A 24627-nucleotide genomic window follows, 5' to 3' on the forward strand; every position below is an offset into this window, starting at 1 on the left:
CTTTTTATCCATTCTAACTTCCCGGTATGCAGAAGAAGATTTCCTCTCACAGTTACCAAAAAAGCTGGTTGCTGGACTTGCAACACTTTTATTATCAATAGCAGCAATGATGGTAGTGTTTTGTGCAACTATTTTTATTGTTTTCAAAGATGGAGTGCTGTGGGTTCCTATTCTTGTTACCGTAATCGCTTCTATACCGGTAATTTTGTTCACTAAGCAACAATGGTGTCTCCTTTTTGATGTGGTGCGTTTTACATATGTGAGTAGCTCTCTTTTCCAGCCACACAAACGTACCCTTTTCTGCCAATGGAAAGCAATGGAGTCGAAGAAGAGGAAGTAACTCAGTGTACTGATCAATTAATGGTACTACACAAATTTTGAATCTATGCTATTGTGATTTCTATTTGTCCATGATCTGATGCTGCAACTCTCAGGTCTTGTAACCCATTGAAGTAATAGTTTGATTAAATTGAAATCAAACTACTACTTCATTATTTGTTGGAAATGCAAGTAGAGGAATGGAAGTAAATCAGAAGTTAATCATGCCCTGAGTACAGGAGTGTAGGTTAGTTTCACTCACAATTCATTAGATTTAAGCCTAATTTTAATGACAATAGCACTCATTAAACACTGTTGTTTAATTTATCAAATCATGAACAAATCTGAACATTTTAATCTAATGTCAAGGGGGCCGAGCAGCCCTTGCTTGAAATAAGGTTAACCCTTTGCAGCCTGCTTCAAATTCAAACTGTATTTTGAAAGACATTAATGGCATTTAGTTAGTATTGTAATCCTTAGATGTTGAGTTTATCGCAAGATTCCTAAACTCTAAACACTCAATCTCACACAATTAATCAAGAATCAAACTGCAAAATCAAACAAGAAAGGCAAGAATTTTTACTATGGTTCACTTACCCAAATTGGATAAGTTATATCGACGTTGAGCTCTAGTAAATTTGGGGTTCGCTGCACTAGAGATCAAAATTTGTTACAAAATACAGCTAAATTAAACTCAATCAAATCACTCACTCCTTGTAATCCTCTCAAAGACTCACTCGTAACCTTTCCTATATGAGAATACTAGCCCAGATCCTTACAACCTGAGGAAAACATAACCCTCAAACACGATTACAACAATCACACCAGATTACAAGTCTATGAGAAAAATCAGAAAACCTAACAAAGAAGAACTCAATCGCAAAAACAGTGTGTAAAGGTTGTGTAATTCGACTTAAGGGCATTCTTTTATACTTGCACTATTGAAGAACCTTGGCCGTCAGATTTAGTAAGCAATCAATGACCATGATCAATCAATCTTAGAGCTTTATTATGAGACGGCATCATTTAAGTAATGTTCAACGACACCATTTTGTGCTTCATCATTCAACATTAGATTTAATAGAATAAAGTATGCAATAAAAGGAAGCGAGGTACATGTAAATAGCTAGACTTATGTACTTCAATTGTCAATGAATTACATACCTACAAAGGGTTGGACCATGGAAGGATACCCATAAGAGACTTTTCCAGTCAATGTAAACGGCAGAACTAGAACCAAGAGCCAAGCGGTCCCATCTCTTAATATCCCGCTTTGAACTTTCTCAGAAAGCAGCGGTGTCAGTTTCTTCAATTATATGAATAAAGTTTAGTGTGAAGGCGTTGATCAATCCAATTGCATACGTGGGTCAAGTCAGTTCCTTAAGATTTTAATAACTAAGAGCCACAAGAAAACGAGGCAGCGTTAGTGAAGTTGGTGGAAGAAGATCGCAGCCATCAGTTTTCAAACACAAGAAAATAAATGTACTCTTTGTTTCAACTTTTGCTTTTGACATTCCAATCATTTTACAGCACTACATGTTTGGATTTATAATTCATCTTGTTCTTGGTTGTGGTTGCTTGGAGGTTCAAAGTCTTTTATCTAATTGAGCTGCTCAGAACCAGAAACGGTGATGTCCTAACTCCTAATAAATCACTACATTCTTTTGTTGTTCTTTTTGTTGTACTACTGATTTTGCTTGTTCTCAGGCACTACTTTTCATTATTGAAGATAATGATATTGAACAACCTTCCTTCATCACAATATGGGAGGGGACTTTCAATTCAATCTTGTTTCCCTGAGATCAAATCTGTTGCAAATTCCTCTTGCAAATCTTCTGGGGAAGATGATGCAAGCTTAGGCATATTGTCTGACGATGACTTGAGCCTGAAAGATGCTTTTTGGTCCGCAACATTTCATCAGGCCATCAGAATCTTCCTTCAATTTTGCCTCTTGATATTCACATTCTCATCTTCAACCACATCATCAGCTGTAAAAGCCCAGTAACTTTCTGGAAGCTAAAGGATTGATGACCATGTCGTTTTAATCCATCATTTGGCCCTTTCAAGATTCAAGCAATCAAATGCCCTCTATTTCTGTGGAACCAAACCACACGAGCAGCAGAGACTGGTATGGCTGTTGCAAATTCATTCATTTCCCCAATTAATACTTATGTAATTATATGATGGAGAAATAAATACTCCAGCATGGCTCTCATAGTCTTGCTGTTTTTTTTTCTTTTTTTTTTCTTTTTGCAGGTGATGTACAAGGAATTACTTTACTGCTTTTTTGTTCCTCTGCATAATGCGGCGCTTAAGGCGATTGGGAGTTTGCAAGGGAGTTTTTGATTTTGAATCCACAACAGTATGTGCTAGCATCACAAGAACCAGGAAACAGCTCTTACATTGCTGCTGGAGCTAGACATCAATATTTGTCCAAGAGCTTGTGAACATTATGAAAGCTGAAGACCTGGCACTGCCGAGCAAGGTTGGAACACAGCCCTGTTTTTGCTGCCATATCCGGAATCAAAAAGATTGCAGAAGGGATGGTTAATAAAACAGAAGGTTGCCATCAATTCAAGGCAGTAGGGAGCACACCGTTGTGTATGGCTGCTTTGTTGGGCCACAGAAAATGGTCTGGTATCTTTATTCGTGACTGAGGAAGAGTATCTAAAGAAGAAGATCGTGTTGACTTCTTGTTGCGTCATCAATGCAGACCTCTGGTACCCACCTCTTACCTTCGCTATTTCATGTTGCAACTTAATTTATATTTCTAGAGAAGCAATTGGATTGTGTTTGTGTAATTTGACAGATGTGGCATTGGACTTAATTAACATCATCCTGAGTTAGCTGTTGCTCGAGATGGAAGAGAAGACGCTCTTCATGTATTGGCACGGAAGCCTTCAGCTTTGTAAGTGGAGTCGGCTTGAATTTGGCAAGTGCATTTACTCTTGTTAGTAACTCCATTACAGGCCATTTCTCACTGCCATTACTCTTGCACATTAATCGTATCTGCTTATTTATTCCTTCTAAAAAATAAAAGATTTTGGACAAAGAGGTGACTGTGTCCTGCACATTCAGTTCCACGTTTCAGGGCAATCCTTGACAAAAAAGTTGATGCATCTTCAAGCTCTAGAATTGGTGAAGCAACTGTGGGAGCAAGTGTTGTTGCTAGATGACTACAAAATTGGAGAACTACTTCGGAAACCTTCAAGATTGTTGTTTACTGCTGCAGAGTTGGGGAATGTTGAATTCATAAAAGTGCTGATTCAGAAGTATCCTGACCTTATTTGGAAAGTAGATGATCACAGTCGAAGCATATTTCACATTGCAGTGTTGCATCGTCAGGAAAACATTTTTAATCTGATTCATGAGATTGGCGCTCATAAAGATTTGATAGCGGCTTATGAAGATGAAAATAACAATAACATGTTGCATTTGGCTGGAAAGCTTGCCCACCCAGATAGAGTCAAAATTGATTCTGGTGTAGCTCTGCAACTTAGACGAGAGTTGCATTGGTTCAAGGTTAATAATTACTTTTCAACTATAAAACTTGCACTTCATTGTAATTAGCTTTGTTTGGAAATAACATGTAAATGAAGCAAAACCTGAACCCAATTAACCATTTTCTTTCTGGGTCTGAATCTTGATGGACTGTTCCTTTTAATCTGGCAGGAAGTCGAAAAAGTTGTTCAACCATCTTATAGAGAAACCAAAAATTCCGAGGGGAGGACACCTCATATTTTGTTTTTGGAGGAGCATAGAAGACTTGTTCGCGAAGGGGAAAAGTGGATGAAAGACACTGCATCTTCATGTATGGTTGTTGCAACACTTATTGCAACCGTGATGTTTGCTGCAGCCTTCACTGTACCAGGTGGCAATAACAATCTTACAGGCAAGCCTGTTTTTCTACATCACTGGTCATTTTTGGTTTTTGCCATATCGGATGCATTGGCACTATTTTGCTCTGCCACTTCAATATTGATATTCCTCTCCATTCTCACCTCGCGCTATGCAGTAGAAGATTTCTTGCATTCATTACCAAATAGGTTGATAATAGGGCTTGCAACTCTCTTCATCTCTATAGCAACCATGATGGCAGCATTTGGAGCCACTCTTTTCATTGTTCTAAGTAATGAATTTGCATGGATAGCTATTCCAATAGCCATTGTTGCTTGTGTTCCTGTCACCCTATTTCCTCTGCTCCAATTCCCCCTTCTTTCTGATATGATTAGTCACTTGTAAATGTTAGTATTTTTTCTATTTCAAATCATCACTTGTATTAGCTCACTGCAAAACAATCTTTTCATTATGTATTGGAAATGCTGAGTAATGAACTAAGATTCATTTAATTTTTCAAATCATGATAAACAAATCCCAACTCTTTATCTAATTGCTCAATCACTCACACGTAAAACCTCTGATCATGTAACCAACTTATAAACTTCATATTAAGTTTGCTTCATTGAAACCAATGTTTGACACCTATATATAAATGCTAAAACTAAAATATAACAACTTGAAATATTTCTCAAACAAAACTTGAAAGAATTTGATAAGTAGTTTGGTAAAAAACATAGAGCAACTTTAATATATCCTACATGGGAATTTAATTAGACATAATATTTCTCCTTTAGGAAGACGCAAATTGCAGAAATCCCTGCTTTCTTCTTAGGAAATGTTATCATCATTTGGCATCTCCTTCACTTTATGAGGCCTTGAGCCATATATTCTTCTCTTAAACTTCACTTCAGGCCATTTGAGCCATATATTCTTCTCTTACTCTTCACTTCCGGCCATTTGAGCCATATATTCTTCTCTTACTCTTCACTTCAGGTAATTTGAGCCCTATATTCTTCTCTTGCTCTTCACTTCAGGCAATTTGAGCCCTATATTCTTCTCTTACTCTTCACTTCAGGCAATTTGAGCCCTATATTCTTCTCTTACTCTTCATCAGGCCATTTAAGCCCTATATTCTTTTCTTACTCTTCACTTCATGCCTTTTTTTAAATATAAATTTAGCTAATAATAGATTGTATCCAAGGTGCCAAAAGAGGCAAGTCTTTCAACCCACTTCTTCTTCTTCTTGTTTGATTTGTAGAGTCTTAAGTTAGACTCATTATTTTTGTTCTTTCAGTTTGCTGCATGTGCATATATAATTATTATAGTAGCTAAGATTTTTCTTATTATGGTACGTATATATAAGATCTTGAAGTGCTTGAGATGAATGACTATTATTCTAATTAATATTCATTCCCAATTTGAATCCAATTAGAACACAAGGTTCATATTATGCTGCAAAATTCATTATCTAATACTTATAAAGTTCATTGTAGATTTACCACGAATAAACGAGAAAATAAATCATGAAGGATTACACTGCTGCATTAGGAAGCACCTCAACTGCAGAAAATGTTCAGATTGTGATTGCTCCACCTTATCAAAAAATGGATGTTACGATTTGACTTTGCAATTAATGCTGCATTTTTCTTTTTAGTAAGATGCATTTTCTGAATACCCTTTAGTGTCTTAGGGCAAATGTGATATGCACTTCCTAAGTTCGCGTTAATTTTTTTCCATTAATCTCTCTTGTTTTTATGTAATTATGAAGGGCTTATGAAGTTCGAGGGTTAAAAATAGATATTAAATTTTTATTAATGGTTAATTTCACAAATTCCTCTTATTCTTGATTCACTTTGTATTATAAGAAAGTCTTATATACATAATGTTACAGTACAATTAGCCAATGATTATATATCACATCAATCCAAGTATGTATATATATAATCATTAGATTTTTGTATTGCAATAAAATGTATTGAAGACTTTCTCATCTTAAGACGATCATGTGTGAAATTGAATCTCTCAATAGTAAACACTTTTCTTCTTCTTCTTGTTATTATCAAATTCATATAAATCAAAGGCAAAGAATATCCATTTTTTGTTTTTTTCCAATTTTTGGGGGGAATTGATATGTCACTTTAAGGCTCTTTGTTCTTTAAGGAAATAAAGATAGAAGATTCATATTATCACACAAGATATAATTCTACAGTACAATGCAGACATTCATTAAAACTTAGATAACACATCATGTGACCATTTTATTTATTTTATAGGACGTCCCTGATATATGATATCTTCACCTACATATATTGGTATCACTTATTGCATTTATTATTTCCTTTGTAATTCCAAATATATATATATGGCTAATAATCTATCCATAAATGTCTTTTTTTTTCTTTTCATTTTTGTTACTTAATTTTAGAAAAAAAAAATTGTTTTAATAGGTTATAATGGTCTATTCAATAAATTTATCAAGAGGAATTACATACTAAACATAATAAACTTTTTATATATCAAAATCCAGTCAAAGTTTAATGTGAATGTATCGGTGATTCTTCCACGATAAAAGAAGAATCAGTGCGGCCGCTGTAAAATTCTATCTCATTCTCAAAAAAGTCTTTTTATTATGTTGATTAAAGGCTATAGCATCCCTTTTATTATGTGTAACAAAATTTTTATGCATAAACTTGTTCATTTTTCCACTTGACAGAAATTGAAAAAAAAAATAGGCACTTCCAATTGTGCTGGGCTGCATTGGAAGGCGATTGGAACATTGCTGAAAGAATCTACAAGGAAGATAATATTGATACACAAGTTAAGCTATCAAAGGATGGGGACACCGCTCTCCATATTGCAGCTGCAGCAAGGCGCACTGGTTTTGTGAAAAAGCTGCTTGAACAAATGAATAAAGACGATTTAGCCATAAAAAATAATGCTGGCAATACGGCCTTTTTTCTTGCAGCTGCGTCCAAAAGGGTTGAAATTGTCAAGGCTATGATGGGGAAGAATGAAGACGTGGTAAAGATTAGAGGAGACAATGATATGTTACCGCTTCACAAGGCAGCTCTAGAGGGAGACAAAGAGATGGTAGAATATCTTTACGAAGCCACTGGAGATGAGTTATTAGATAATAATGATCGCTTCCACTTGCTCATCAATCTAATAAACCATGGTTTGTATGGTAAGTTTAGTTTTAATATTTATATTCGGGCTAGCTAATTAAAACTTAAATCATACTCTAATCCTATGAATCGAACATGGTTTGGGCAGCTTAAACCACTCGGTTGAGCCCTCGGGGTAAACAACTTAATACATATTCAACTTAACAACCCCTCAATTAATCATATATTAATTATATAATTTATGATGCTGATCATTGTTTTCCTAGATGTTGCATTGGATTTGGTGAAGAGGCATCCACAGATAGCTCTTGCACGTGGTAAAAATAAGGAGACAGCATTGCATCTCTTGGCACGAATGCCTGTATTGACACGTATTTTAGATTTTAACTCCATTAGACTTTGCAAAGATTCAGCCATCTACACGTGTTAGTTTTCTCTAGTCATTAGCAATTTCAGATTGCTTTGATTAGTTTTTGTTTTTTAATCATTATATTAATATATAATTGTAAGAAAAAAGGGTGCTTAATTTCATTTTGTTTTAGAGCAGATAATGAAGTAAAAAGAGACGTGATAAAGAGATGTCCTCCAATGTTTGGGAGGCAGCGGATGAAGGAGAGGAATGAGCTGAGCTTGAGGGATCGAATGAATGAGAGGGATGAACTGATGAATGAGAGAAAGCAAAGGCTCGGGTGGGGGTATCGGATTAATGAGACGAAACGTCAACTGCTTTGTGGGTATTTATGGTTGCACTACTAGAATCACCCCAATATTAAATACAAATGAAAATTCTCATGCGTAACTTAAAATATAGAATTAATTTCAGTTAACAAAAGTTAATTATTGTCTATGAGCATTTTTAGTGCGTCATTAAGATTTAAGAAGATAAATCAAGTTCCTATTTTATCTTATATATTAATTAAAGTATTTAATTACTCTTGGATAATCTTTTATTAGAAATGTGCCATAATCCTCTCTTCTTTTTTCGGTTTAGGATTAATTAATCGTTTCTCTAATATTTTCCTCATCCTCAATTTTTCTGTAAACTAATGTTGGCTTAACTAAACTTCTTGTCTCAGATACCGGTCAAGAGATTCCCGATTCAGCTTTTGAACTAGTTGAACGTCTTTGGAAACAAGTTATGCTTTTGGATGACTCCCAGATTTTGGAAATTATTAGAAAACCTTGGTCTCTAATATTCGAGGCTGCAAAACAAGGAAACCTTCGGTTTCTAAAAAAAATTTTCTCCACATATCCTGATCTAATGTTTGAAGTTGACGAAAATCATTACACCATACTTCATTTTGCTGTTATGTATCGTCGCCTTAACATTTTCTACTTCATTTATGACATCGGTCGATTTAAGGATATGGTAGTTCAGGACACAGATAAAGAAGGGAACAATATCTTGCATTTGGCTGCAAAGTTGCCACCAATAGATAGACCTGATATTGAATCGCCTGCATTACATATTCAAATGCAAATTGACAAGTGGTGGTTCGAGGTGAATATTAATTTACCCCCGTCCTTTTTTTGGAAAAAAAAAATATATTTTTTGCCTTGATTGATAAATGTTTTGTAACTACTATAGGAAGTGAAGAGAATTACGCATCCAATGTATGCTGAAGCTAAAAATAAAGATGGGAAAACTCCTAGAGCTTTATTTACTGAACAGCACGAAGAGTTGAGGAATAAAGCTGATAAATATACCAAGAAGATAGCAACTGCATGCATCATGGGGTCAACACTTATTGCCACCGTGGTTTTTGCTGCACTTTTCACGTTACCAGGTGGCACCAATGAAAATACAGGGACTCCACATTTTGTCCGAAGAGCTTCCTTCATAGTTTTTACAATATCAGATACTATAGCATTGCTATTGTCCTCTTTCTCCATAATAGTGTTCTTAGCTGTTATCTCTTCCCGATGTGAAGAAGCAGATTTCCTTAGCCGGGTGCCTTGTAATTTGGCTTTGGGATTACACTTACTTCTACTTTCCGTAAAAGCAGTAATGGTGGCGTTTAGTGCAACTGTGTTCATTGTCTTCAAAGATGGGTTGCTATGGACGCCTGTTCTTCTTACTATAATGGTTATTTTCGCAATCGCCACGTACGATGGTAGAGCTTGGACTATCTATGGAGAAGTGATGCATTATATCTATTATAACAAATGAGTCACTCATTGTTTCTTATCATGAATGTTATAAGATGTAATATTTATCATTTTCCGTTTTATTAAATCGGAAATAGATTACCCAATTGTGGCGCTTTACATTCTGTCTTATTAGAACCATGTCTTACTAATTAGATTGATTGATTGTTGATCTTATGATGAAGGTACTACTATGTTACCTTTATTTGGCTTTCCTTGAAAAAAAAATTAATAAATACGATAGAATATTATGATTGACTTTTTAATTCTATAACTAAAAGTGGCAATGAATAAACCTTATCAATTACTATATTACCTTCATATCCCTTACAGTATACAAAAATTTATATTTAGCCCGTTTATCGTACTTTCTAATACATAAAGATGTTGCTTCAAACTTAGAAAAGGTTAATAAGATGAAGTATGGAGAGGAACACAACTCTCTCGAATAAAAAAGGTTAACAAGAACAAAAAGTTGCCATCGAGTTGAAGCAAAGTGGAAACAACCCCTTATGTTAGGCCACAGAGAATCTAATGGTCCACCATCTTTGTTCTGTGACCGAAGAACAAGATAATGTTGATTCAAAAACTAAAACAGTTATTATAATTATGAGACCACCCTGAGGTTTTAATTTTTAACAGATGGATTGAAAAGATTGTTAGGGTAACATATAACTCCCTGATGTGAGCCTCCGTCAATACATATATTGAGAGAGAACAAGAAAATTGCCATGAAATAAGCACATGACATCCATCTCACCATTCATAAATTCAAGTTTGTATTTGTAAAATTGGTGATGTTTAGTGTATTAATTAATTGTATGATTCATCGTGTTATTAATAAAAGTTATTATATATGTTACATGCATTATTTATATCAATAAATTTAAACTGTGAATTAGCATAAATTGTTTACTATAATATTTAAAGAAGACAAGAACTCTTATCTAATTGTCATTTGCAAACAAGTCAATAGAGCTGACAAAACGGCATTCAATAGTTCATACTACGTGCTTTACACCGACTTATAATCTTATATAATAACACTTGTTTTATACTATAATTATTAATTATTTAATCCTTGTTTATTTTATTAATTATTTATCGTTGAATGCCATGTGACAATATATGGTAAAGCACATGGCATTTTGACAAGTCAACTGTCTCGCGCCTTTTAAATTGTATCACACTGAAATGGGAGAACGACATTTTGCCACCTAAGGTTTGGCCAAATACATTTCTCATCCGTCAAGTTTCAAAATATCATTTTCCATCCCTTCATTAGGTGTTGTTAGTGTTTTCTATTAATATTTAATTAAAAAGATAAAAATCCTCTTAAATAGTTTATTTTTAATTTATTTATTATAAATTAAATTTTAGTTAAGTTAAAATCTTTACTTGATTATTTATTAATTCAAATGTAAAAATGTTTTTTTTTTTCCTTTTGTTTATTTAATTATTTAGAAATATTGATTTCCTATGTTAATTAGTAAAAATGAAAAACATTATATTATGAAAAACATTATAAATTTAATAGATTATTGAATAATAGTGATGGGATATTCATGACATTATAAATAAATATTAAGATCATTTAACTTTAAATAATTTCATAGCATTACTCCTAATTTTTTAGTTAGGGTTAACTATTTTTTCTTTTTTAACTTTTTATTATTTGACTTTTTGGTTAATTAAAAAATAATAAAAAATTTATAAAGTCAAATATTTAAGGGTATCTTTGTCTTTTCAATTTAATATTAACCGAAAATATAACAGAACCTAACAAGAGTAGGAAAGTGTCATTTTGAACATTGAATGATGGAAAAGTGTCGTTTTCCAAATCTTAGTAGGGAAACAGTCGTTCTCCCAACCGAAAGTCACATTATCTTTTGATGATCTTCAAGGAAATTTTTTATGAGTACTCAAATCTCTATAATTTCCAAGGATCCAGGGGATCGGAATCCCCGTTTGTAACAAAAACTCCACATGATTGATTGTTCTATAATTAATTCATACTATGTTTTAATATTAATTAATTTATAATTTAATCTGTGTAACAACACTTATCTTATCATTAATCAACAACATCGTGCTGGGAAAGTCGACATATTAATTCTATATATTTGTTCTAGCCAATACTAAAATGAGTTGTCTCTTTTTACCCTGCTAAATGAAATTAAAATATATATTATTATGGTTGGTTGTCTATATTTATTGTTTCTTTAGTGGTCATTTGAGTCATGCAAGCAAAATAAATATTTATTCTGGTGTCTTTTCTATCTTTTTGAAAACCCTAAAATAATTGTTCCCTTCCTGTTTCTTAATTGGCTCCGTCACTGGGTATTCTATTTAAGTTCTCTGAATTTCATGTAACATCATTTCTATATGAGTACTTTATAAATTTGTTTTCTCTTGCTAAGCTAGAGGTTTATCTACAGAAATTTTATTGAAAATTTTTTATTGATATTAAAAAAAATTGAACATTAGTAAAGATGAGTTTTCTTAATTAATATTGCTACCATACGCCTGGCTGTTAAGGATTGGTTTTAAAATCCCAACATTGAAAGAACTCCTTCAAGAAATTTAAGTATTATCCAGTGAACAGTTGTCCTTTGATTCAATGTGAACATTACTGAACACAATTATTAGTTAAATTACTATCTTATAATATTTAATTGTGTTATATCTTGAAATGAGTTGTACAATCAATATCAAAAAATGACTAACAATTTTCAGTTGAGTAATTGGTCAATACATGCCACCAGAGAAAATTGTTAAACATAATCACCTTCTCTTTGGAAGTGTATATAATCTAGTTACCTCAGTCTTTCACTGAACTATCTAGGCTTTTCATCCGAATTTCTCCTATAAGAGCTGAAGATATATAGCAAGCCATACTTCAAAAGAGGTAAGCTTTCAAAACCACTTCTTCAATGTAATTTGAAAGTCTGTTTTCATCCGAAAATATGCAGTCTTATCATTTAAATTAAACTTAGATCTAAATACATTTACTATTCCTTGCAGGGTTTACTGCAAAAAATGTCTAATCATCAAGCGAGTATTAACATTATACAGGAAAGCCCTTTGTTGCAAGAAAATGGGATTGAGCCTGTGACATCCCCACAAGAACATTCCCTTATTCCGATAACTACATCAAAACATCAGTCATCTGATCAAGAAAAACTTCAGAATATGGCATCCCCTTCTCATGTCAAAGTTGGTAAGATTGGATGGTATCTAGTAAATTGTTGATCATTTTATTTTATTTTTTTAAAGATGGATTATATTTATCGGTATAAATATTAATGTTGAATCTCCATCTACAAACTTAAGCTTTAAACTGCTTTAATGATAATTTAAAGAAGTTTCCTCCATCCTAGAATATTGAAGGTGTAATGATAGAAGAGAGAAAAAAAATAGGGCTATATTCAAGCATAAAAAGACTCTCTACTCCATTTTATTAAGTACAAAGCATTTCAATTTAAAATATGATTTTTTATTTTTTATTAATTATCAAAAAAAGTTTCATCAAATAATTTTGTGTACACTCATTCTTTTTATTTCTAAACATAGTATACTTTTGTGGCACGATCTCACCGACTTCTTTTGTTATAGTGGTGAGACTATCCAATAAAATAGTCCTACACAATTATATAAGAGCTTAAGATTTATCTCAAAATTTTGACTAATGTAGTAGGAAGGATACAACAATTGCATAAAAAAATCAGTCATCAAAGTTTAACTTTTGCTAACTGTAATTTTTTTTCTTTTAATTTAAATCCTTAGAGTTTAATGTGGATATTTGGAAGGAGTCTTAAATCTTAATGTTACTATTGGGAATTTCAAGGAAAAACAAATTTATTTCTCTACAATAGATCTATTATATGATTTTATATAAGCTATGCTTTGTATTTCATTGGAATTAATGTAATATAATTTTCTTAAGTTACTCATGGTTACACCCAAATAGACTGCTGGACGTCAAGAAGCATGTGTATCTTTAACAAAAATATTATGCATAAACTTGGTATAATTTCAACTTGACAGAACGTATATTTTCAACTTGACAGAAATTAGAAAGAGGAATAAACGCTTCGAATTGTACCTGGCTGCACTGAAAGGTGATTGGGACACATTTCAAATAATTACCATGAAAGATAAAATTAATATCACTGCTAAGCTTTCAAACGAAGGGGACACAGCTCTTCATATTGCAGCTGCAGCAAGGTGCACTGATTTTGTTAAAAAGTTGCTTCAGTATATGAACAAAAAGGACTTATCCATAAAAAATAATGCTGGCAACACGGCCTTTTTATTTGCTGTTTCATCCGGAGAGGTTGACATCGTCAAAGCTTTGAAAGAGAAGAATGAAGACTTGGTAAAGAACCGTGAGAAAGATATGATGGAGAAGAATGAAGACTTGATCAGTGTTTTTTTTCTTTGTGTTAATCACAAAATTATATAATAACATTTAAATTAATATTCAAAGAATTTTTTAATTGTAATGATTAATTTGAATTTTTTAGTTGTTAAGATAATATTTGTTATTTACTTAACATTTTTTGAATTTGTCTTTCTAAAGCCATAATTTATGAAATTTTTTTATTATTATTATTATTTTGTAGGATGAGAAAACTATACTCTTTCGCCTATACAAAAATTTTATCATTATTATTATGCAAATTATCAAAAGTAATTGTATATAAGAACAAAGGTGCTTTCATGTTGTTTCAAAGCAGATAATGAAGTGAAAAGAAAGGTGATAAATTCAGTGTTGGGGAAAAAGAATGTGCCGAAGAGCTTCAGGGATCGGCTAAATGACAGGGAGCAACAGAGAAGGAATAAGATGCATTGGACTGATCGGACTAAGAAGGCCAAATGGAAAGTCAATTGTGGGTATTTGTTTAATTGTTTGTCTTTCTTAATTTATTTACTTAACTTTGTTCGTGGTGGGATGACGAGGTTTTTATTTATTTTTATCAAATACGATATTGAAATAGTGAAAACTGAGATATTTTTGGGGTGCACTGCTAGAATCACCCTTAATAATATGTGAAAATGAAAATTCCCGTTTGCAATTTAAAATTTAGACTAAAAATCTAAAGTTAAATTCTAGTTAACAAAGGCTACTTCTTGTATTAAAGAGTTAATAAAATAAATAATTCTTGATATGTAAATAAAAAGTTGATGTAGTAAATGACATTGGGATAAAAAATTTGGATTTTATTTAGGAATTATAGTATAAATATAATTAATTTTTGTTATCTTTTGGGTAACCTTTCTTCTATTCTTTTATCAATTTATAACTAATATAATTGTTTGTGTGATAATTAATTACATGATCCTCAACTTTTCTGTTTAGAACTAATGTTGGCTTAACTAAACTTTTGTTGTTTCACTTAGAGGTGAAGAGATTCTGATTCAGCTTTTGAGCTAGTCGAATGCCTTTGGAAAGAAGTTATGCATTTGGATGACTCCCAGATTTTGAAAATTATTATAAAACCCTGGTCACTAATATTCGAGGCTGCAAAACAAGGAAACCTTCGGTTTATAGACATAATTTTCCATGAATATCTTGATCTAATGTTTGAAATTGACAAAAATAATTACACCATATTTCATTATGCTGTTATGTATCGTCACTATAACATTTTCAAAATTATTTACACCATCGGTCCGTTGAAAAATTTGGTAGTTAAGAAAACAGATAAGAAAGGAAACAACATCTTGCATTTGGCCGCAAAGTTGCCAAAACAAGAAACACCCGGTGCTGAATCAACTGCAACACATTTCAAAATGTCCACCGAGATGCGGTGGTTCAAGGTGAATATTAATTAACTCCCTTCTTTCTTTAGAAAAAATAATATTTCTTTCCCTTGATTGATTGATAAATCGTAATATTGTAAAGAGTGAAGAGAATTTTGCATCCAGTGGATGCTGAAGCTAAAAATAAAAAAGGGGAAACTGGTAAAGCAATATTCACTAAACGACACAGAGAGTTAAGAAAGGAAGCTGAGAAATGGACTAAGGACATTGCAAATGCAAACATCATGGGGGCAATACTTATTGCCACCGTGGTTTTCGCTGCAGCTTTCACAATACCAGGCGGCACCAATGGAGAAACAGGGACTCCAAATTTTGTTCGAAGAGCTTCCTTCATAGTTTTTGCAATATCAGATACTATAGCATTACTATTGTCCTGTTTCTCCATACTAATGCTCATAACCATTATCTCTTCCCGATGTGAAGAAATAGATTTCCTTTGGCGGGTGCCTTTTGATTTGGCTTGGGGATTAACCTTACTTCTTTTCTCAGTAGAAGCAATGGTGGTAGCGTTTTATGCAACTATGTTTATTGTCTTCAAAGATGGGATATTATGGATTCCTATTCTTGTTACAATAATGGCTTCTTTCACAATCTACAAGTTCTTCGACAAAATTTGGACTCGCTTTGGAGATGTAATGCATATTGCTCATATACCTGGTGAGAGTTTTTTAAAAGAAGAGAAACAACTCACAATATCACAAAAAATCATAGCAGCATTATTTAAAATATGAGTATTTATGTTTTAGCTTTCATTATTCACTTATTTATATCGTTGTAATACAATAAACGAGTCACTCATTGTTTTACTGATAATTATTTATTTTAGCATGAATTTACTAGATGAAATAATCATTTTTGGTTTTTTTTTTTTTTTTAACTGAAATAATCATTGTAGCATGAACTTATTTTGTAAAAAAGTATGAGTGTTAATTCCTTATAACCAATGTTTAACACTCGTCTTTGTGGCCATTTATCCAATAGAATATTATTTTTGTAGGATTAGAACCACATCTTACAAATAAGAGTGGTTGTTCTTGCGATGAATGCTACTAATAATATACCTTTATTAGTCCTTTTGAAAAAAAAAAAAAAACAAAATACAATAGAATATTTTGATAAAAATTTTAATTCTATAACTAGATATAAAAGTGGCATATTAAATATGAAATAAAAATTATATAAAAATTTCTGACACAGAAATCTGCACCAACTAGAGTGATTTGATTGACCTTAGCGGGATCAGAATTGATGTGTGCGTGATTACGGATAATAAGCAATGGGTGAATTATAAATGCAATAAAACAAATGGCAAAGTGATTTTTAAAGTGGTTCGGTGAGGTAAACTCTTGAGCATACATCCACTGTTCTTGTATTTGCTGTGAGAGCGTACGATAAGAATTCTATCAAAATTTTGTAACACCTTTCCATCATTTGAGGGGGTTTATATACAAGGTTTATACAAAGGAAAGAGCGAAAATAAAAGGATTACAATTGATCTGAACTGCAATTCCGATATTCTCGTCATTGGGCGCTGTGATTGTATAGAGATTGTTGTTGATCTAGTCATTCCCGCAATATCTAAGATATGAAATTATCTGGGAATTGATTGAATGATCATCTAGGTTGTTTGCAACTTGCTTGTGCTTGGGCGAGTTATATGTCGATGAGCTTATGTTGAGTCAGACAACCGGTAGAGTCAGATTGATCCCGAGTTGAGCTACATCCTCACGGTGGCTCAAGCTTGGTGGGAAAATCACACACAACATCTGCCCCCTAGTGTTCGATGCTTATTTCAGGCTTCGAAGACTAATGCTTGATTTGATATCAAGCTCGGCATCATCAGTAGATCACCGGATGCAAGTTTGGTCGAGCTCTAAGTGTCGACCTCATACGTGGTCGACGTATTTCACACTTGGATTTTCATTTCCCGCGTTTTAGAGTCATGAAAATGACTCTATTTTGGTGATAAAAATACCCCATGTGTGATTAAATTGAAGTATATTGAGATAATTAAAGAATTTATGAATTTATTCACGAAAATCACTTCCTAATACTTTTCTTATGAATTTAACGTGTTTGAAATGATTTTGGAAAGTATATGAGTTGATATTAGGTTGTGGTTTATGGATTAAGGGTGATTTTGTCTCATTTATGCTGTTTAGGGGGTAAAATGTCATGTTTTAAGGGGCTGATTTTGTCACTTTTTAATTGTGCAGGGACTAAACTGAAATTTTGCAATATGTGGTATAAAAGAAAAACTGCAGATCGCGTCAAGGGGGGGACTGTTCATCTTCACTTTTCCGGCGACGCTTCATCTTCCATTCCGGCGACCTCCGGCGACGCTTCATCTTCCTCGACCCCAGATCATCATCCCGTCAAAGCCACGGCAAACCACCACGGCAAACCACCACCGAGAACCACCACGCCGCGACGCTTCGTCTTCCACCGCGACTCTTCGTCTTCCCGGCCAGTTTTGGCCATTTTCCGGTGACGTTCCAGCTCCCCAAGGGTAGATCTCACTTCCCCACAGCCGGATCTACACTTCCCTAGCTTCAGCCGCCGCGAAAACCGCCGGAATCCGTGATTTGGCCGCCGCGACTCTTCATCTTCCAGGCCAGATCCTGCTCATTTCCGGCGACTTCTCACCTCCCCAGGACCTGATCTGAACTCCCCATCACCAGAGCTTTCCATTGGTACCTTCGGATCCCATTTCCGCCACCGTTTTCCGGAGACCCGCCGGAAAATTAACGTTTTCCGGCGAACCGCGGCTGTTCGTATTCCGGGCTGTCCGTTGGTCGTTTTCGGCCCTTCTTCGCATCATATCGCTGTCGGTTACCTCCTCTTCGCCATGATCAGCTTCGTTTCCACTGTTTCAGCCTCCGTCATCACCACCATGAGCGGCTGAGTTCCCGGTTGTCCGTTACGGTGTAGGCGAGATCGAGATTGACTCCACTGATCTCCTCATCAGCTCTCGACTAGTTGGATGAGCCCGAATGTTGGATATTTGGTTAAGTTTCTTGTATTCAGATTATATTTGTTTTCGTTTCAGTTTGTTTGCGATACTTTAATATTATTCTGATGCTCGACGTGTTGAATTGATAATGTCCATTGAGAACGTTTATTGATATATAACTTTTCGCATAATTGAATGTCGGTTTGAGATTATTGAATGTTGATTATGACTTTAAATTGCTTCGGTACTGATTGCAATCAAGTTGTAGTAGCGTTTAATGTCATCTCTACTAGGAATGCATTTATTGTGTAATTAGTTGATTGGATGATACAGGTTGATAGGTTGTACTTGTTAACGTTGTACCAACTAGTGGTGTTTAAGGGTTTAGCATTTTTCGGTTAGTCAATGATAGTCTTTAACCAATCGATCTGTAACTAAGACGACGGGGAGACAGGATAGATTATGCCTAGATTGCCGGGAGATATTTCTATTGATTTGCCTAGCCTTGTAGGATTAGGAAATTGAAGAGCGAGGAGAGGAATTGTGAGAGTTGGTCTTGAGTCAAACCGAACCCGTAGCGACAATGCTTTTAATATTGTGTTTTAGTTAGCAATTTATTTAATGCTTTTAATTTCCTGCAAGTAATTAGTTTCCTTAGTTTTAATCAATCATTTTGCCAATTTCTCTTTCGTTAACTCAAATATACATTAGGTCGTTAGTCTTGCTCTTTGTGGATTTGACCCTGCTTACCGCTAACTACGGTACTTAGGTTTAATTTTGTGACCGTGACGACCGGTCTAACACCGCGATACCTGACAAATTCAGAATATGAAAAGTTAGGGCAATTATGTAATTTTTGTGTGGTCATGTCGCATTAAATGCGGCCGCCTTTGTCAATCACGTTTTTGTCACACGTGGGCAACTACAATTGTCCACGCACGAAGTCGAGGCAACGTGCAGCGATAGTTACTAGTGTAATAGTCTGACGGTTTGTCGCTCCTTGTGGATGATCGACACGTGGTCACATCTAAGGGTTGAGATTGCCTAACGAATGAAGGGTTGAGATTCACCGTAGATCAATGGCTACAATTGAACCCTGCCTTTTCATCTCCCATGCAAATCACTATAAAAGCTGGTGAAGTCGTCAGAATATTCATTCAAATCACAAACGTTTTCTGGTATTCTTATGCATTCTACTGCTATTTCATCACTGTCATGGTGCTCTTTTGTGGCGAGTTCTTGCACTCCTTTTGTTCCGGTAAGGCTTCTTCTCCCTTTCTTTATCCATTTTTCTAACTTTTGCGTCAAATGATGGCCACTATTGTCTCCGCATTGAATGTTTTAAAAGGGTTTTTGGGTGCGTCTCCAACGATCTTGAGTTTAGGAAGGGTTTATCGCTACGGTTGCCGGAATCCTAGGTAGGTTGCGTGCGTTTGTTGTGTGATGTGAGCTATTCTGGGTGCCTGAACTAAAAACAAGTGTGGATTGGTCACTGAATTTTTCGAGCTCTGACACATGTTTGCTTTTGTTTTATGTACCTTGAAGCTAGTCATAACCATGTCTTCTTCTAGTAGTCGTACAATGGATCGCATGTTCGATCGATTCGCCCACGGGCTCGGCAGTCCTTGGGGATTCAACCCCTAAGGCCTCTGAGGAAATCATCACATGAAACTCGAATCCCAAGGTGGCGGGCTCTTCCAATCACGTTTTGATACAGTTGGGTCAGCCCATATGGTCTTCAGTCCATAGGCAATGAAGAGAATCACAGTCCTCGATTACCATCGAGGACCTAGAGTGCATAAGAGCGGTCTATGTGTTGTAGCTTAATTTGATGGTTCCAAGGTATTCTTCTTGAAAGAATCCCCCATCAGGATAGGTGGCAATTTTTTAGACCGTCCTGAGATGTGGGGTATCCATTTTCTAGACATAATTTTTCACAAATATCCTTATCCAATGTTTGAAGTTGACAAAAATAATTACACCATATTTCATTATGTTGTTATGTATCGTCACTATAACATTTTCAAAATTATTTACACCATAGGTCCGTTGAAAAATTTGGTAGTTAAGAAAACAGATAAGAAAGGGAACAACATCTTGCATTTGGCTACAAAGTTGCCAGAACAAGATACACCCGATGCTAAATCAACTGCAACACATTTCAAAATGTCTATCGAGATGCGGTGGTTCAAGGTGAATATTAATTAAATGCCCTCTTTCATTTGAAAAAAAAAATAATATTTCTTTCCCTTGATTGATAGATATATCGTAATATTGTAGAGAGTAAAAAGAATTTTGCATCTAGTGGATGCTGAAGTTGAAAATAACAAAGGGAAAACTGCTAAACCAATATTCACTAAACAACATAGAGAGTTAAGAAAGGAAGCTGAGAAATGGACTAAGGACATTGCAAATACAAACATCATGGTGGCAATACTTATTGCCACTAGTTTTTGCTGCAACTTTCACAATACCAAGTGGCACTAATGAAGAAACAGGGACTCACATTTTGTTTGAAGAGCTTCCTTCATAGTTTTTGCAATATCAGACACGATAGCATTACTATTGTCCTGTTTCTCCATACAAATGCTCATAACTACTATCTCTTCCCGATGTGAGGAAGTAGATTTCCTTCAGCGGGTTCCTTTTGATTTGGCTTGGGGGTTAACCTTTTCTTAGTGGAAGCAATGGTGGTAGTGTTTTGTGCAGCTATATTTATTGTCTTCAAAGATGGGATATTATGGATTCCTATTCCTGTTGCAATAATGTCTTTTTGAATGAAATAGAGACAGTAGCGAGAACAAAACAACAAAGCAAATCACAGATAATAAACACAGAGAAAATAACACGAACGATTTACCCTCGTTCACCCAATATGAATTACGTCCAGCTGAGTCAATATTATTGCAATATTTCCTCACCTCTCTCTCGTTTACAATGAATGAATTGCCCTATGATTTGCTATCACACTCATAACAAGAGAAAAATATGTTTATATACTAGATTTAAGTGACAAAACCTAGTTTCACAAAGATTCCTATTTCTAAGCCCAACCCAATAAGGAATTAATAACTTAAAGAAATCATATAGCGATTATACATGGAAAATGCCCAAATCGCCTACGGGCTTAGGGGCGCTGTCCCCACGACCCCCGCCTGCTCACCGGGGAGCGGGGCCCTGGCCCGCTCACTATCCAATGAGACCCTCAAATGCATCTGTGTAACCCAATAATGCTGAAGTAGTTGACAACTCCAACACTTTTTTCACAATCTACAAGTTCCTCGACAAAACTTGGACTCACTTTGGAGATGTAATGCATATTGCCGTTGTACCAGGTGAGAGTTTTCTAAAGGAAGAGAAACAACTCACAATATTAGAAAAAATCATAGCGCCAATATATACAATGTGGGTATTTATATCAATGTAATACAATAAATGACCCAGTCATTGTTTTACTACTAATTATTTATTTTAGCATGAGTTTACAATAAATGAATCCTATTTTTCTCTTTTTTCACATTTAATTAAACTTGATATCTTCTTTTAACTAATAATGTGTACTATTGACATCAAACTCCTTCTCAAGATGCATGCCAAGGATATAAATTTGAAATGCAGTAACAAAACACAAGTTACCAAATGATAATTCCCAAGAACTTTGAGATACAAAAGAATTCTTTGCAATATAATTAAACAACAATAAGTGTTAAATTGAAGTATTATTTGAAAATTCACAATCACAATTACACGGATAAAGCATTTTATTAATTTTATTCAAGAATTTAACAATATAAATAAAATTATAAAATTGTTTTATTAAATATTTATAGAACCTAAAAATAACATGTGTTGATGCAAGAAATCGCAACAACGAGAGGTATGTGATTGATAGCATTAGAATCATGTCGGATGTTTATGTAATCCTAATGAATCAACGATGGGACGAAAAGATTATACATGATTATAGGGGTGAGCGGTTCTGGGTACCAAAATCAAAACTGACCAGTTCCAAAGATTTGGAACCAGAACTTGGTTCTTAGGTTCCTAAAACTGGAACCTGAAATACAGGTTCTGATTCCTTACCCAGGTACCCCGTAAAATTTTAGTGACCCCCTATTAATTTAAAAAATGACAAATAAACCTGAAAATTTTACAAATACACCCCTAAAAAATTATCATTTGTGTCCAATCAATATATATATTATTAAATTTTACATCAAAGTATAGCTGTGGAATTAATTTTGCGAATTAAATTTTATTTAACTTTATTATCCAAAAATACAAAAATTATATAATGTTATAATTACTAGAGTGAAAATGAAGTTTTTGAAATTGCCCATAAGTTAATTAAATATCTAATCATTTAATTAAGTAATGTACTAATGTTCTTCAATTTATCATATATAATTACTAATTTACTATAGATATGCTTATAACTTGATAATTGAAGTAAATATTATTCAATCAAATATACTATTTTTGACACCATACTTCCCAACTCTCCCTTTCCCATTAGCTTCGAGTGCACCCATGAGACCTGGGTGACCGAGATTTGGCATGTGGGAAAACTATAAAACATGTTTATGAATTAAAACATTAGAAAACTCTTCTAACTAAAACATTTATACACGCTTTTTTGTTTCTCACATATAAATATAAAATCATTTGCAAATAAGTAAATGCAACTGAATTTCTACAAAATGAAACGTATGATATCAGATTTTTCCATATCTTTTACAATCCAAAATATGAAATAAATACATGATGAAGAAACATAAACTTTATAACAGAGAATAAAATACAACTATGGCACATATGATAAAATGAAGAGTGTGTTTGTTTTGTTATTTTAGGTAGGATTTTTGAAATAGTATTGTTGAGCTATGTTGAGTTATTATTATGAGAATAGGATTTAAATAAAATGTGTTTGGTAGAGTATTTTGACTTTGTTATTTGAGTTGAATAAATTGTTGAATATTTGTTTAGTATGTTTTTTTATAAATGATTTATTGATACAATATTTTGGTGCATTTCGTTAAAATAATTTATTATTATAACCTAAAAACTTATCAATTTGCATTTTAATAATATTAAGCATTTGATTGTTTATTTTGTAACCACTAAATTAAAAACAAATTTCCCATATTAATTTCAAGTACTAATCCAACTGTTTAAAAACAACACATTAATATACATATGACAAAACTACAGATTATCAACCCTTAAAATCGTTTGTATATCTATACTTCATTAACAACTAAAGAATAAAGAAGGAAAAAAGAAAAAAAGAAAAACACTTGCAGATGGCAGGTGGAAGAAAGGGTTGTAACGGTGGTTGGTGGTTGGAAGAAGACAAACTAAAGAAATAAAGAAAAAGAAGAAGAAAGAAATAAAGAAGAAGAAGAAGAAAGAAATAAAGAAGAAAAAGAAAGGAAGCTGAAAAATGGATTAAAGATATTGCAAATGCTCAGTGAGCTAGAATTGCTCAGTGAGTGGGGAGTGAGAGAAAACACAGAGAGTTAAGAAAGGAAGCTGAGAAATGGATTAAGGACATTGCAAATGCAAACATCATGGGGGTAATACTTATTACCACCATGGTTTTCATTGCAGCTTGCACAATACCTGGTGGCACTAATGAAGAAATAGGGGCTCCAAATTTTGTTCAAAGAGCTTCCTTCATAGTTTTTGCGATATCAGATACTGTAGCATTACTATTGTCCTATTTCTCCATACTAATGCTCATAACCGTTCTCTTCCCATTGTGAAAAAGTAGATTTCCTTTCGCAGGTGCCTTTTGATTGGGCTTGGGGATTAACCTCACTTCTTTTCTCAGTAGAAGCAATGGTGGTAGCGTTTTGTGCAACTATGCTCATCGTTTTCAAAGATGGGATGTTATAGATTCCTATTCTTGTTGCGGTAATGTCTTTTTGCACAATCTACAAGCCTCGATAGAATTTGGATTGGTTTTGGAGATCTAATGCATATTGCCCTTATACTAGGTGAGAGTTTTTTAAAAGAAGAGAAACAACTCACCATATCACAAAAAATCATGGCGGCATTATTTTATGAAATATGAGTATTTATGTTTTAGCTCTCATTATCTATATCAATGTAATACAATAAACGAGTCACTCTATTGTTTTACTCCTATTATTTATTGTAGCATGATTTTACAATAATTATTTTTTATTTTTCTTTTAAGAAAAAATAAAAACCTTAAATAAGGTACCCAAGTACAAATTTTATTTGACACGAACTTTTTTCGTAAAAAAGCATTAGCGTTAATTCCTTATAACCAATGTTTAACACTCATCTTTGTGGCCATTAATCTAACAAAATATTAATTTTGTAGGATTAGAACCATATCTTACAAATAAGAGTGAGAAAAAAGAAAATACAATAGAATATTTTTATGAA

The 24627-nt window shown here is 33.8% G+C and overlaps 2 protein-coding genes across 4 annotated transcripts; both read left to right on the plus strand.

Moving 5' to 3' along the window:
* The first annotated feature begins 3260 nt into the window (after nucleotides 1–3260).
* Nucleotides 3261–4676, plus strand: LOC116127682 (ankyrin repeat-containing protein NPR4-like). Its single transcript, XM_031413314.1, has 3 exons — nucleotides 3261–3268; nucleotides 3397–3840; nucleotides 3991–4676. Exons 2-3 carry the CDS (start codon nucleotides 3433–3435, stop codon nucleotides 4558–4560), a joined length of 978 nt encoding a protein of 325 aa, XP_031269174.1. The 5' UTR covers nucleotides 3261–3268; nucleotides 3397–3432; the 3' UTR covers nucleotides 4561–4676.
* On the plus strand, nucleotides 4051–9664 carry LOC116127680 (ankyrin repeat-containing protein ITN1-like). Of its 3 annotated transcripts, none has more exons than XM_031413312.1 (7): nucleotides 4051–4189; nucleotides 5652–5769; nucleotides 6872–7342; nucleotides 7550–7708; nucleotides 7831–8013; nucleotides 8360–8784; nucleotides 8872–9664. In XM_031413312.1, the coding sequence occupies exons 2-7, from the start codon at nucleotides 5682–5684 to the stop codon at nucleotides 9451–9453; spliced, it is 1908 nt and encodes a 635-aa protein (XP_031269172.1). In that variant the 5' UTR covers nucleotides 4051–4189; nucleotides 5652–5681; the 3' UTR covers nucleotides 9454–9664. The 3 variants fall into 3 exon arrangements, with proteins under 3 accessions (XP_031269172.1, XP_031269171.1, XP_031269173.1); XM_031413311.1 differs by having other exon boundaries at nucleotides 4078–4210; XM_031413313.1 differs by lacking the exon at nucleotides 7550–7708 and having other exon boundaries at nucleotides 4078–4210.
* The last annotated feature ends 14963 nt before the right edge of the window (nucleotides 9665–24627 follow it).

The sequence above is a fragment of the Pistacia vera genome, unplaced genomic scaffold (genome assembly GCF_008641045.1).
Source record: "Pistacia vera cultivar Batoury unplaced genomic scaffold, PisVer_v2 Contig193, whole genome shotgun sequence".
NCBI lineage: Eukaryota > Viridiplantae > Streptophyta > Magnoliopsida > Sapindales > Anacardiaceae > Pistacia > Pistacia vera.

Excerpts from the sequence above, each read along its gene's own strand:
- LOC116127682 (XM_031413314.1), top strand. The coding sequence starts at position 3,433 with ATGCATCTTCAAGCTCTAGAATTGGTGAAGCAACTGTGGGAGCAAGTG. Across the intron at positions 3,841-3,990 it reads GAGAGTTGCATTGGTTCAAG|GAAGTCGAAAAAGTTGTTCA; the intron begins GTTAATAATTAC and ends TTAATCTGGCAG.
- LOC116127680 (XM_031413312.1), top strand. The coding sequence starts at position 5,682 with ATGAAGGATTACACTGCTGCATTAGGAAGCACCTCAACTGCAGAAAAT. Across the intron at positions 7,343-7,549 it reads AATAAACCATGGTTTGTATG|ATGTTGCATTGGATTTGGTG; the intron begins GTAAGTTTAGTT and ends TTGTTTTCCTAG. Across the intron at positions 8,014-8,359 it reads GACGAAACGTCAACTGCTTT|ATACCGGTCAAGAGATTCCC; the intron begins GTGGGTATTTAT and ends TTCTTGTCTCAG.